At 40.4% G+C, this 14957-nt stretch overlaps 1 protein-coding gene across 1 annotated transcript; it reads left to right on the top strand.

The window, feature by feature from the left end:
- The first annotated feature begins 10075 nt into the window (after positions 1 to 10075).
- Positions 10076 to 14592, top strand: LOC149875929 (uncharacterized). The gene is made up of 4 exons (XM_090076021.1): positions 10076 to 13429; positions 13687 to 13752; positions 14014 to 14070; positions 14227 to 14592. Exons 1-4 carry the CDS (start codon positions 10102 to 10104, stop codon positions 14544 to 14546), a joined length of 3771 nt encoding a protein of 1256 aa, XP_089932147.1. The 5' UTR covers positions 10076 to 10101; the 3' UTR covers positions 14547 to 14592.
- Positions 14593 to 14957: the final 365 nt, after the last annotated feature.

Raw genomic sequence — 14957 nt, 5'->3', positions numbered from 1 at the left:
CTAACCCTAACCCTAACCCTAACCCTAACCCTAACCCTAACCCTAACCCTAACCCTAACCCTAACCCTAACCCTAACCCTAACCCTAACCCTAACCCTAACCCTAACCCTAACCCTAACCCTAACCCTAACCCTAACCCTAACCCTAACCCTAACCCTAACCCTAACCCTAACCCTAACCCTAACCCTAACCCTAACCCTAACCCTAACCCTAACCCTAACCCTAACCCTAACCCTAACCCTAACCCTAACCCTAACCCTAACCCTAACCCTAACCCTAACCCTAACCCTAACCCTAACCCTAACCCTAACCCTAACCCTAACCCTAACCCTAACCCTAACCCTAACCCTAACCCTAACCCTAACCCTAACCCTAACCCTAACCCTAACCCTAACCCTAACCCTAACCCTAACCCTAACCCTAACCCTAACCCTAACCCTAACCCTAACCCTAACCCTAACCCTAACCCTAACCCTAACCCTAACCCTAACCCTAACCCTAACCCTAACCCTAACCCTAACCCTAACCCTAACCCTAACCCTAACCCTAACCCTAACCCTAACCCTAACCCTAACCCTAACCCTAACCCTAACCCTAACCCTAACCCTAACCCTAACCCTAACCCTAACCCTAACCCTAACCCTAACCCTAACCCTAACCCTAACCCTAACCCTAACCCTAACCCTAACCCTAACCCTAACCCTAACCCTAACCCTAACCCTAACCCTAACCCTAACCCTAACCCTAACCCTAACCCTAACCCTAACCCTAACCCTAACCCTAACCCTAACCCTAACCCTAACCCTAACCCTAACCCTAACCCTAACCCTAACCCTAACCCTAACCCTAACCCTAACCCTAACCCTAACCCTAACCCTAACCCTAACCCTAACCCTAACCCTAACCCTAACCCTAACCCTAACCCTAACCCTAACCCTAACCCTAACCCTAACCCTAACCCTAACCCTAACCCTAACCCTAACCCTAACCCTAACCCTAACCCTAACCCTAACCCTAACCCTAACCCTAACCCTAACCCTAACCCTAACCCTAACCCTAACCCTAACCCTAACCCTAACCCTAACCCTAACCCTAACCCTAACCCTAACCCTAACCCTAACCCTAACCCTAACCCTAACCCTAACCCTAACCCTAACCCTAACCCTAACCCTAACCCTAACCCTAACCCTAACCCTAACCCTAACCCTAACCCTAACCCTAACCCTAACCCTAACCCTAACCCTAACCCTAACCCTAACCCTAACCCTAACCCTAACCCTAACCCTAACCTAACCCTAACCCTAACCCTAACCCTAACCCTAACCCTAACCCTAACCCTAACCCTAACCCTAACCCTAACCCTAACCCTAACCCTAACCCTAACCCTAACCCTAACCCTAACCCTAACCCTAACCCTAACCCTAACCCTAACCCTAACCCTAACCCTAACCCTAACCCTAACCCTAACCCTAACCCTAACCCTAACCCTAACCCTAACCCTAACCCTAACCCTAACCCTAACCCTAACCCTAACCCTAACCCTAACCCTAACCCTAACCCTAACCCTAACCCTAACCCTAACCCTAACCCTAACCCTAACCCTAACCCTAACCCTAACCCTAACCCTAACCCTAACCCTAACCCTAACCCTAACCCTAACCCTAACCCTAACCCTAACCCTAACCCTAACCCTAACCCTAACCCTAACCCTAACCCTAACCCTAACCCTAACCCTAACCCTAACCCTAACCCTAACCCTAACCCTAACCCTAACCCTAACCCTAACCCTAACCCTAACCCTAACCCTAACCCTAACCCTAACCCTAACCCTAACCCTAACCCTAACCCTAACCCTAACCCTAACCCTAACCCTAACCCTAACCCTAACCCTAACCCTAACCCTAACCCTAACCCTAACCCTAACCCTAACCCTAACCCTAACCCTAACCCTAACCCTAACCCTAACCCTAACCCTAACCCTAACCCTAACCCTAACCCTAACCCTAACCCTAACCCTAACCCTAACCCTAACCCTAACCCTAACCCTAACCCTAACCCTAACCCTAACCCTAACCCTAACCCTAACCCTAACCCTAACCCTAACCCTAACCCTAACCCTAACCCTAACCCTAACCCTAACCCTAACCCTAACCCTAACCCTAACCCTAACCCTAACCCTAACCCTAACCCTAACCCTAACCCTAACCCTAACCCTAACCCTAACCCTAACCCTAACCCTAACCCTAACCCTAACCCTAACCCTAACCCTAACCCTAACCCTAACCCTAACCCTAACCCTAACCCTAACCCTAACCCTAACCCTAACCCTAACCCTAACCCTAACCCTAACCCTAACCCTAACCCTAACCCTAACCCTAACCCTAACCCTAACCCTAACCCTAACCCTAACCCTAACCCTAACCCTAACCCTAACCCTAACCCTAACCCTAACCCTAACCCTAACCCTAACCCTAACCCTAACCCTAACCCTAACCCTAACCCTAACCCTAACCCTAACCCTAACCCTAACCCTAACCCTAACCCTAACCCTAACCCTAACCCTAACCCTAACCCTAACCCTAACCCTAACCCTAACCCTAACCCTAACCCTAACCCTAACCCTAACCCTAACCCTAACCCTAACCCTAACCCTAACCCTAACCCTAACCCTAACCCTAACCCTAACCCTAACCCTAACCCTAACCCTAACCCTAACCCTAACCCTAACCCTAACCCTAACCCTAACCCTAACCCTAACCCTAACCCTAACCCTAACCCTAACCCTAACCCTAACCCTAACCCTAACCCTAACCCTAACCCTAACCCTAACCCTAACCCTAACCCTAACCCTAACCCTAACCCTAACCCTAACCCTAACCCTAACCCTAACCCTAACCCTAACCCTAACCCTAACCCTAACCCTAACCCTAACCCTAACCCTAACCCTAACCCTAACCCTAACCCTAACCCTAACCCTAACCCTAACCCTAACCCTAACCCTAACCCTAACCCTAACCCTAACCCTAACCCTAACCCTAACCCTAACCCTAACCCTAACCCTAACCCTAACCCTAACCCTAACCCTAACCCTAACCCTAACCCTAACCCTAACCCTAACCCTAACCCTAACCCTAACCCTAACCCTAACCCTAACCCTAACCCTAACCCTAACCCTAACCCTAACCCTAACCCTAACCCTAACCCTAACCCTAACCCTAACCCTAACCCTAACCCTAACCCTAACCCTAACCCTAACCCTAACCCTAACCCTAACCCTAACCCTAACCCTAACCCTAACCCTAACCCTAACCCTAACCCTAACCCTAACCCTAACCCTAACCCTAACCCTAACCCTAACCCTAACCCTAACCCTAACCCTAACCCTAACCCTAACCCTAACCCTAACCCTAACCCTAACCCTAACCCTAACCCTAACCCTAACCCTAACCCTAACCCTAACCCTAACCCTAACCCTAACCCTAACCCTAACCCTAACCCTAACCCTAACCCTAACCCTAACCCTAACCCTAACCCTAACCCTAACCCTAACCCTAACCCTAACCCTAACCCTAACCCTAACCCTAACCCTAACCCTTTAACCTTAACACTATACGAACGCAATTTTTCATTGTCCCCAGGCTTCCAAACCGTAACCTCATCCCCCTCCAATCCTAACCCCGTAATTCTCTTACTCCTTCCCCCCCCCCCCCCCCACCCCTACCCCTCTTAAAAAAAAAAAAAAAAAAAGATAAAGAAAAAAAGAAAAAAGTTTCCTTCTCTCTTTTTTTCTAGCTTTTAGCCGGCCCTCCGCTAGAAGGGAATAGGGAGTAACGAAGGTTTGACATCAAAGTAGCGTTTCGTATAAGATTTGCTTGGCAAAATTTGACAATTTTTATAAAAGCCAAGCACTAGTTCAAACTGGAGATAATAAAACGAAATCGAATGATCTCACTTCTCAAACCACTGAGCTGCCATTGGTCGGCAGTTTCATGTTTGGAGACTATTGAGCTGCCATTGGTCGGCTGTTTAATCGTTGCGATTGGTCGGCAGTTTTATCGTTGGAGACCATTGAGAGATATAAAAGGCACTTTTTTTTTTTTTGAGCACAACATTAAACGCTATATCGTTAGATCTTGTTATAAAGGCACCCTTAAAATGCCGAATTGAAAAAAAAAAACAAAAACAAAAACAAACAGAAAAAAAAAATGAAATCGAAACGGGCATTCTTTTAAGCATAACGTTAAAAGCTAAATCGTTAGAGGTTTTATTAAGAAGGCACCTTTAGAATGCAAAAGACAAAAACGGAAAGTTTTGCTTTCCTGGCCACAAGCGATAAAATTGTTAGTAAAACGCACTCTAGCATTCTCACGTTCCAGACGTGACCAATGTTCGAGTAATCGAACAGGTCCGCTCAACCGTGAATGAAAGCGGAACTAACACACACTACCAACTAGTCACTGTGTTGGTCTGCTGAAATTACAACAGTCCATGAAAAGTATCTCGTAGAAAAGTCCTAATTTTGGATCATGGGCGGGCTGCTCAAATGAGCACTCTGCCCAATTGAAACAAAGGAAAAAAAAAAAAAAAAAAAGAAAAAAGAAACCGAAACGGGCATTCTTTTGAGCATAACGTTAAAAGCTAAATCGTTAGATGTTTTATTAAAAAGGCACCTTTAGAATGCGATGTCCTCAAATATTTTCCTCGATATTTTAATAAGTAAACAAAAACAAAACTAAGTCTTGCAACTGGCGAAAACTTTCAATAAGCAAACAAAGCAACAACTTTCCTTTCAAGTTTTTTACATTTTAAACAAAAGACAAACAAAGAAAAAAAAAACAAACAAAAACAAAAACAAAAAAACAAAACAAAAACAAAACAGAAAAGGGAGAATGAGTGAGTCGACTGATTTCGCTCAACTGTCTTAAACGAGAAGTCATAAACGTTTGCTTGTGCCAGCAAGTTGCAAATTAAGTTGTTAATGAGCTGCACCGCAAAAACTTAACCCACAGTTTATTAAGCATATTAAGCCTTTGCTGACATGTTAAGACATTTTAAGCCTTTGCTATTATCATGAGGCTTTTTTGCTCCACGAGCCAAAAAAGTACGCTAGAGTTGTTGACAAACTGCATCGCGGTCGAAAAGTGTAATTACGCCAACACTTTTATCCGTTTAAGCATTTCGTTTTCGCACGAACAACAATTAAAGCAGCTCGTTGAGCTTAACGACGTTCGTATTTTTTTTCGAAGCCAAAACTTCGGCTATAAGTAGAGTGAAGAGGCACTTCGAAAAACAACAAAGCTGTTCGCAGTCGATAGCAACGAGCGACAACATCTCTGCGAGTCTGGCATCAAGGTAAACATTTTTTTTTACATTTTCATTTGTTAGTGCCACTTTTGTGTACATTATGTATTCAAAAATTTCTTGCTGACGCTAGATTTTTCGTTTTCAATGAACAACAGTTGCAACCTCTAGTCGTTTGCTAAAACAGCTTGCTAGGACAACCAAATCAATCATATGTTGTGAAAATTTCTTTTTGTTCAACTGACTAAGGAAGATCGAGCGAACGCTTTTTTTTTTTATAACTTGTTTGTATCATATTGCTATTAAGAAAACAGCGTTGTGTATACTAAACGTGACATAATTGGCAATTATCCGTAACTAAAAATAAGATAGAAATTACAAACTTGATACCATATTTTAATTACTCTAACAAAACTAGACGTCATCGCGTGAGAAAATAAATGTTTATGACACATAACCTATTTTTTTGTTTTTTTTTTTCTTCTCTTTTTTCCTTTTAATCTCCTTTCTTTCGTCCAAAAAGCGTTTTGATTTTTGCCTCGCCACAAGCGATGAAATCGATAAAAAAACCTGCTCGGACATTCTCAATTCTCAACAACAAAAGCAATCAAAGTTCTAGCTCTCGAGCACGTGCGCCAACAGGTTGATGAAACCGTTCAAATATGCTCGATCGCTAGAATTTAAAAAAAAAAAAAGAAGCAAACCAGAAACAAACCAAAATAAAAAAAAAACAAAAACAAAAATGGACATCTTTAGAACGCTTAAATTTTATAAAATATTTTCCTCTGCGTTTTTAACCAGCTAAACTGTCGTAAAGTTTTTTCGGTGCAGTTCATTTAAAAAACTTAGTTTTCAACTTTTAAACGTTTTAGACTTCTCGTTTAAGGCAGTCGAAAGAAATGAGTCGACTTGCTCTCTCTCTCCCTTTTCGGTTTTGTTTTTGTTTACTTGTTTTTGTTTTTTCTTCGTTTGCCTTCGTTTGCCTTTGTTTGCCTTTGTTTGCTTTTGGAAAAGTTGTCGCCATGCGAGACTTAGTTTTTTTTTGGCTCAATTTGTGATTAAGTGAAGTTCTAGTCTTGAAAGTGTGCAAAGTGTGGGCCAATCTGGTGGCTGGAGTGATGACACGTGAATGCTGGAAATTCCAGACTTTGAGCGGATTCAGCGTACATAGAAAGAAAATGTAACATTCACGTGGGTCTCTCCTAAGCTTGCCATTGGTCGGTCTGCTGGCCTTAAGTACCCCCCCCCCCCCCCCTCAACGTCACGTTTGCTCAACTTTCTCGGTCTTTGGCGCCCAAAGAAAGCTCGAGGAAGGATAAAATTGGCGAGGTTTCGGTACTGCGTTTTCTGTTTTTCCTATTTGTTTTTGTTTGTTTGTTTGTTTCGTTTGTTTGTTTATTTATTTAATCGTTTTTTTGTTTGTTTCGTTCGTTTGTTTGTTTGTTTCGTTTGCTTCGTTTGTTTTGTGATGTTTTGTTTTCCCTTCTTGATGGCACAAAACAGAAGCAAACAAGACTTTCGGTTATATTCGGTTATATTCGGTTCAATAAAAGTTTGTTGGTTTCTGCACAACAACAACAACAACAACAAAAGTCCCTCTGTCCCTCAAAAGCAGTTTCTCCTCTGTCCTAAAGAAGAGCCTCTTTGTAATCGATCTTGTCTGAATGCAGCTCTCCTTTTGCCTACAGGTTTTTATTCCAACCCTTTTGTTGTTGTTAGTGCCATGTTGTTGTTATTGTTATACTCTGTAAAAGCAGTTGTTGCTGTTGTACTTGTTTGTTGTTTCTAAAGACACTGTTGTTGCTGCTGTTAGCGCTGTTAGTAATCACCCACTTGGCTTGTATTTTTGTTTCTTGTTTTTGTTTTTTGTTTTATTTATAAACACTCTCTGAGTAAGTGATGCTGTTGCTGTTGTTGTTGTTACAGTTGCAATGAGTGTTTGTTAATGTTCCCCCACTTGGCTTGTTTATAATCTATTTTATTTTATCAACACTCTCTGAGTCAGTGATGGTGTTGCTGTTGCTGTTGTCGTTATTATGCTTGCAATGGGAGTTGTTACTGTTCACCCACTTTGCTTGTTTTGTTTTTATTTCTTTATTTTATCAACACCCTTTGAGCCAGTGATGCTGTTGCTGTTGTTGTTGTTATAGTTGCAATGAGTGTTGTTAATGTTCACCCACTTTGCTTGTGTTTTTGTTTTTGTTTATCAACACCCTTTGTGTCAGTGATGCTGTTGCTGTTGTTCTTATTACAGTTGCAATGAGTGTTTGTTAATGTTCACCAACTTGGCTTGTTTATAATCTATTTTGTTTTATCAACACTCTCTGAGTCAGTGATGCTGATGCTGTTGTTGTTATTGTGCTTGCAATAAGTGTTGTTAATGTTCACCCACTTTGCTTGTTTTGTTTGTGCTTTTGTTTTTCTTTATCAACACCCTTTGAGTCACTGATGCTGTTGCTGTTGGTGTTATTATAGTTGCAATGAGTGTTAATGTTCACCCACTTTGCTTGCTTTATTTGTTTGTTGCTTTTTTTTTTATCAACACCCTGCGAGTTAGTGATGCTGTTGCTGCTTTTGTCATTTTACTTGTATTTATAGTTGTTACTGTTCAGCCACTTTGCTTGTTTTTTAATCTGTTTTATTTTATCACCACACTCTGAGTCAGTGATGATGTTGCTGATGCTGTTGTTGTTATTTTACTTGCAATGATAGCTGTTACTGTTCAGCCACTTTGCTTGTTTTGTTTGTTTGTTTGTTTGTTTTTTTTATCAATATCCTCTGAGCAAGTGATGCTGTTGCTGTTGTTGTTGTTATAGTTGCAATGAGTGTTTGTTAATGTTCACAAACTTGGCATGTTTATAATCTATTTTATTTTATCAACACTCTCTGAGTCAGTGATGCTGATGCTGTTGTTGTTATTATGCTTGCAATAAGTGTTGTTAATGTTCACCCACTCTGCTTGTTTTGTTTGTGCCTTTGTTTTTGTTTATCAACACCCTTTGAGTCACTGATGCTGTTGCTGTTGGTGTTATTATAGTTGCAATGAGTGTTAATGTTCACCCACTTTGCTTGCTTTGTTTGTTTGTTGCTTTTTTTTTTATCAACACCCTGCGAGTTAGTGATGCTGTTGCTGCTTTTGTCATTTTACTTGTATTTATAGTTGTTACTGTTCAGCCACTTTGCTTGTTTTTTAATCTGTTTTATTTTATCACCACTCTCTGAGTCAGTGATGATGTTGCTGATGCTGTTGTTGTTATTTTACTTGCAATGATAGCTGTTACTGTTCAGCCACTTTGCTTGTTTTGTTTGTTTGTTTGTTTGTTTTTTTTATCAATATCCTCTGAGCAAGTGATGCTGTTGCTGTTGTTGTTGTTTTAGTTGCAATGAGTGTTTGTTAATGTTCCCCCACTTGGCTTGTACTTCTGTTTTCTGTTTTGTTTTGTTTTTGTTTTTTTTGTTGTTTTTTTTCTCAACACTCTCTGAGTAAGTGATGCTGTTGCTGTAGTCGTTGTTATAGTTGCAATGAGTGTTTGTTAATGTTCACAAACTTGGCATGTTTATAATCTATTTTATTTTATCAACACTCTCTGAGTCAGAGATGCTGATGCTGTTGTTGTTATTATGCTTGCAATAAGTGTTGTTAATGTTCCCCCACTCTGCTTGTTTTGTTTGTGCCTTTGTTTTTGTTTATCAACACCCTTTGAGTCACTGATGCTGTTGCTGTTGGTGTTATTATAGTTGCAATGAGTGTTAATGTTCACCCACTTTGCTTGCTTTGTTTGTTTGTTGCTTTTTTTTTTTATCAACACCCTGCGAGTTAGTGATGCTGTTGCTGCTTTTGTCATTTTACTTGTATTTATAGTTGTTACTGTTTAGCCACTTTGCTTGTTTTTTAATCTGTTTTATTTTATCACCACTCTCTGAGTCAGTGATGATGTTGCTGATGCTGTTGTTGTTATTTTACTTGCAATGATAGCTGTTACTGTTCAGCCACTTTGCTTGTTTTTTTTTGTTTTTGTTTTGTTTGTTTGTTTGTTTGTTTTTTTATATATCCTCTGAGTTAGTGATGCTGTTGCTGATGCTGTTGTTGTTATTATGCTTTCAATGAGAGCTGTTACTGTTCACCCACTTTGTTTGTTTATAATCTGTTTTATTTTATCAACACTCTCTGAGTCAGTGATGCTGATGCTGATGCTGTTGTTGTTATTATGCTTTCAATGAGAGCTGTTACTGTTCACCCACTTTGTTTGTTTATAATCTGTTTTATTTTATCAACACTCTCTGAGTCAGTGATGCTGATGCTGATGCTGTTGTTGTTATTATGCTTGCAGTGAGAGTTGTTACTGTTCACCCACTTTGCTTGCTTATTGTCTATTTTATTTTGTCAACACTCTCTGAGTCAGTGATGCTGATGCTGATGCTGTTGTTGTTATTATGCTTGCAATGAGAGTTGTTACTGTTCACCCAATTTGCTTGTTTTGTTTTTTTATTTGTTTTTTTGTTTGTTTTTGTTTTGCTTGTTTTTTTTTATCAATACCCTCTGAGTCAGTGATGCTGTTGCTGTTGTTGTTGTTGTTATAGTTGCAATGAGTGTTTGTTAATGTTCCCCCACTTGGCTTGTACTTTTGTTTTCTTTTTTGTTATGTCAACACTCTCTGAGTCAGTGATGCTGATGCTGTTGTTATTATGCTTGCAATGAGAGTTGTTACTGTTGTAGTTATGTCTGTCATTTGTCCTTGTTAGCAAGTTCTATTTGCCCTCTCTTGCCTTTTTTCAACACAGTTTCTTTCTTTGAGTCATATGGTTGCGAGATCCTCTCAAACTCCATCTCTTTATTTATTTGTTTCTTTTCTTTTTCTTTTTTTTTTTCTCATTCTCCTTCTCATAATAGCAATCACTGCTGCCACCATGCATGTAATGCTAGTTGCTCTCATTCTTTTTCATTTGCTAGTGGAAACTTTGTTTCTTCTTGTTGCTCTCTTTTCTTTCTTTTTTTCTCTTTTGCAGAGGATTCGAAAAAACACAGCTCTTCCCTGCAGTTGTAAACATTCCAGGATTGGATGCAGGCAGAAGAAAAAAACTCTCACTGACTGTTTTCTTTTTTTAGCAAAAACCGTTGCAAACAAACACCTGAACATGTCTTCTTCACAAGAAAACAACTCTGTTGTTGCTTCTTCTCCAAACTCTAAAGCAAAAAAAAAGAAAAGAAAGCAGTCACAAGAACAGAGAGACTTAAAGCTCAAAAACAAAGTCAGGGCCGCATTAGTTGCAGCGTGTGGCTCCGTAAACAGGGTTGTACCTTTCTATGGTACCAAGAAGAGGTACGCTGTTAGCTGTCCGATGCCTTTGTGCAAACATTCGTCCACAAGCATTAAAAGACACTTGACTAAAAAAGATCATTCTTGGACTTTGGATGAAGCTTCCATCTTTTACTCTGCAATGGTCAGGAAGTTTCAGCATGCTCGTCTCGAACGCAAGTCCGGCTGTCCAAAACCTTACCCCTGTTTGCAATGTTGGAAGTATTACGACCGACTGGACATACACTTGAAAGAGACTCATTTCTACGATTCCAAGATGATCAAACAAAAGATTGCAGAGGCAAAGCGATACGACAACGAGAAGCTCTATGTCCCTCAATTTATTCGACCTGCCTTCTTTGGTATTAAGCCAGTAGCTGAACAAGCGTCTGCATCAGGCTCTGCATCCTCTGCTCCTGGGCCTTCCTCCTCTTTTTCTTCTCCGGTTCTTTCCTCTGATCCTCTTTTAAGCTTGCCCTCACCAGTTGCTGGTTCGTCCGAGGCTCCTTCTGCAAACCAATGCACCTCTGTAGAAAACAAAGAGCTGAACACCGAATCCGTCCTTGACTCTGATTTCGATTCCTTAGAGCACTTGGTTTCCAGCTCCTATGTCTTGACCGAAGAAAAGAGACTCTTGTTTCAGCTGGACAAAGATGCTTTTCACTTTTATTACCAGTCAGCAGATGAGCTCTTCAGAGACTTTGAAAAGTGGCTTGTGGTAGCCAACAACAACACTTGGTCACAAGCAAAGATCTACAAAAATGCAGTTGTGGAAATATTGACTTGTTGTGACAGCACGTTGACGCTGCACCCAAACGCCCTCACCAATTCCAATGTTTTGGAGGATAGATACTTCTCCTTGCACTTTAAGAAAATTCAGCTCAATTCCAAGCTGAGTGAACTTGACCAAACAAAAGCCATGTCTTGTCACACGTTGTACAACCGCCTCGTCTCCCTTTGTCTCCTGTTTCGTTTCAGTGAAGCCAGAAACGTCTATTTCGGACTTTCTCATGAGGCCATCCGACGTTTGCGCTGCAAGGTGGATGAGTTGCGAAAAGTGCTGAGGCCCTTTCGTTCTTTGAGGAGGAGCCTTGTGAAAAGAAGAAAAAGCATCAACATCATCAATGTCAGTTTGCTGACCGAATATGGCAAGTCTGCATACGTAAGAGACTTAGTGGAATCGATTAGAAAGGCGTCTCTTCCGCTGACTAGAGACAATGCTGTGTCTCTACGAAACCATCTTCTGCTCTCTGTCACTGTAATTAACAGTTTAAGAAAATCTAACATTGCTCTTTTAAACATTAGAGACTACATGGCTGCTGAGAAGAGTGAGTGTGGATATTGCATTGTGCAAGAGCGCTACAAAACAGCATACAAGTACGGAGCCAAAAACATTCTAGTGCCGAACGACTTGAAAGTGTTGATCGATATTTATTTGCTGAGATACAGAGACCTTCTTGTCAACGACTCTCACTACATGGCTGCAGACACCAAGACTGTTTTGGAGTTGAGCGACTGCTACAGGCCCCTTTTTCCTTCGGTGAGAGCCAACAAAGACGAAGGTGTGACACTAGGTGCAACTAGAGTGCCTGTTTACCAGATGGGTTCCTCTGCTATCACCTCTAGCCTGACGTCCTGCTTCAGAAAAAGCCAAGTAAACATTCCCATGAAGCGTCTTACTCCCACTTGCATTCGCGGTTCGATAGCCACTTACTTTGCCAACAACAGCAAAGAAGATCGCGAGCGGTTTGCTACACTCTACATGAAGCACAGCAGACACACAATGGATAGCTTTTATGTGTCCCAGTGGAACGCTGCAGAGGAGTTGCGCTTTGCCCTGGGCATCGGACAGTCCTTCGGAGTCATAGAGTCTTTGACTGTTGAAAAGTCTGAGAGACCACCAAAGGAGGAGAAGGATGTGATGGACTGGCTCCGAACTAATGCAGAGGAGTACGGTTTTCATGATGTTGAGGACATTTTTGAGGAAGATTCAGACTCCGGTTCTGACTCTGAAGAATGTGCTGCTACTTTCGGTTGTACCACAGTGGTTCCATTTTCTCCAGCTGTAGAAAACAATGCTCCTTTAGAGGACAGCAACGAACATGTTGTAGATTTCTTGTGTGAACCTAGCTCAACTCCTGTTTCGTCTGTTCCTTCTGAACAAACAATCGCTGGTCCAGTTCTTGAACTATCCTCTGCTCTTGCACAACTAGTTCCTAATGAACAAGCTGTTTGTATGGATGTAGATCAGACTCTAGCTGTTCCTGTTGGCACAGCTTGTTCTCCTCTTGCATTAACATTATTTCCTGATGAACCGGATTTTATTGAACACCATGCACAACTTTCTCCAGTTTACTTTAGTGAGCAAGTGGTTGCCAAACCTGTTTCTGCTGCTCCTGCTCAACAAGTTGCTTTCAGTCCTTCAAAAGAGGTCTTTTCTGTTCTGCTGGAAACAGTGTCTAATGTTGCTTCACAGCAAGATAATCTTATGGCTGTCACACGTGTTTTCCATGCTCCTCCTGAAGCTGCTCTTCTTGAACCTGCTCTTCTTGAACCTGCTCTTCTTGAACCTGCTCATAAGCAAGTGGTTGCCAAACCTGTTCATGTTGCTCCTTCTCTGCAAGTTGTTTTTAATCCTTCAAAAGAGGTCTTTTCTGTTCCTCTGGCTCCTAATCTTGTTGCTCGTCAGCAAACGATGGCCAAACCCAGTTTGTTTCTTTCAGCTGTTCCAGTCCAACAGGCTGGTACTGTTCTTGAAAAACAGCCCTCACCTGGTGCTGTTCAATCTGTTGGTAGTCTATTTAGCCAAAGTCTTGCTTGTACATCCAGAGGTAAATTCTTTTTGATTTTTGATTTTTATGCAAATCTCAACACGCTTTCAAAAAATAAAAATGCCCAAATTAACTCCTTGCCCTATTGTTATTGTTAAAGCTGTAAAAAAAAAAAAAAAAAAGAAAAACAATAAAAAAAACAAAAAAAAAAACAAAAAAAACAACACAGAAGTGTGTATGTATTTGTTGCAGGACTAATTCTGTGATTGCTTAAATGTTTACACAAGTGAATGATACTAAAACTGATTATGTTTTAGAAGTAAAAGATCCAAGAAGAAAAAAAATCAAGTTGGAAATGCCATCTTTTACTCAAGAACACATCGGTAATGTAAAACCTAATTTATACAAACATATATAAACACAAACCTCTTCTTGCACAATTTCAGATGGTTAACTGTTAATAAAAACTAGCCATCATTGCTAAGTGCACTTTTAGAAAGTTGTGTCTACCCGATTTCTAATGATGAAGTTAGAAACATCACCGTTAGAAATCATGCACAGCTTGTTATTATCTCTAACACTTAGAAACTGTTGATGGTTTTTTTATGAATTAGAAAAATGAACATGGTTTTATTTTATTTCAGGATCAACTCAGCCAAGAACAAAGGAAAACAAAGCAGAAGTTAGCCAATGCCAATTAGGTAATCTTTCAAAAACCAGTTATTGCTATCAGTGCAAACAATAAGGTCAACAAAAAAAACAAATAAAAAAACAAAATTAATCTTGTCATGCTTCAGAACCAAATGAATATTCGATTTAATCTCTTTGTGTTATGACTTGAGTTTGTAAAATTTTAGATGAAATAGTTGAAAAGCTGAATGCTTGCCCTGGCCACAACGAATGGTTCAACACCAGAAGTTTTCCTCGATGTGCAGCTTTAGTGTTGGCATACATCTTGCAAGACGTGTTTACAGATGTAAGCTCAAGTTGCTCGTACAAAGATTACCTTGGCATCTTGGCAAATCATAGCAGTGACAAGCTCATTCATGTCTTGCAAAAGTACTCCTACCGAAGCCATATTAAAGACAAAATTAAAAACATGAAGCTAAAAATTCAAAAAGAGGGTAGTTTAGAAAAGTTTGTTCAATATGGCAATATAGTGAGACCATTTATGTAGTTTAGAAAAGTTTGTTCAGTTTGGCAATAAAGATGGGCCTTTTGTGTAGTTTGTTTTCTCTATGCTTTTGCAAATATATTTATCTGTTTCGCTAAATACATAATAAACAAGAAGTTCTGTTAAACTGTTCTCACATTTCTTATTTAAAGATAGTTCAAACTTTTTTTATCTTTAAAAAAAAAAAAAAGTCGTTTTGTTATTCTGTTAACACTTTTAATAGAGTTGCATTTAGAATTACTTCTGATGTTTTTAAGAGTTTGTTAAAAAGCAAATTAATATTTTCTGTGATGTTAAACTGCATAAGTGAAATTTAAAAAAGGAAAACTGCTCCAACCATTTTTCGGAAAAAGAAATCAAAAAGTTCCTTATTTTAAAAGATCTAGACATCCATTTCTTCTTCAGCAAAATAGC

This window comes from Hydra viridissima, unplaced genomic scaffold (genome assembly GCF_058129835.1).
Source record: "Hydra viridissima isolate aposymbiotic clone 2 unplaced genomic scaffold, HvirCarnegie_v1 scaffold_101, whole genome shotgun sequence".
Taxonomy (NCBI): Eukaryota; Metazoa; Cnidaria; class Hydrozoa; order Anthoathecata; family Hydridae; genus Hydra; species Hydra viridissima.
The sequence above is the reverse complement of the archived record's forward strand: the minus strand, read 5'-3'. Positions and strand labels throughout refer to the sequence as shown.

Excerpts from the sequence above, each read along its gene's own strand:
- LOC149875929 (XM_090076021.1), top strand. The coding sequence starts at position 10,102 with ATGGTTGCGAGATCCTCTCAAACTCCATCTCTTTATTTATTTGTTTCT. Across the intron at positions 13,753-14,013 it reads TTTTACTCAAGAACACATCG|GATCAACTCAGCCAAGAACA; the intron begins GTAATGTAAAAC and ends ATTTTATTTCAG. Across the intron at positions 14,071-14,226 it reads AGTTAGCCAATGCCAATTAG|ATGAAATAGTTGAAAAGCTG; the intron begins GTAATCTTTCAA and ends GTAAAATTTTAG.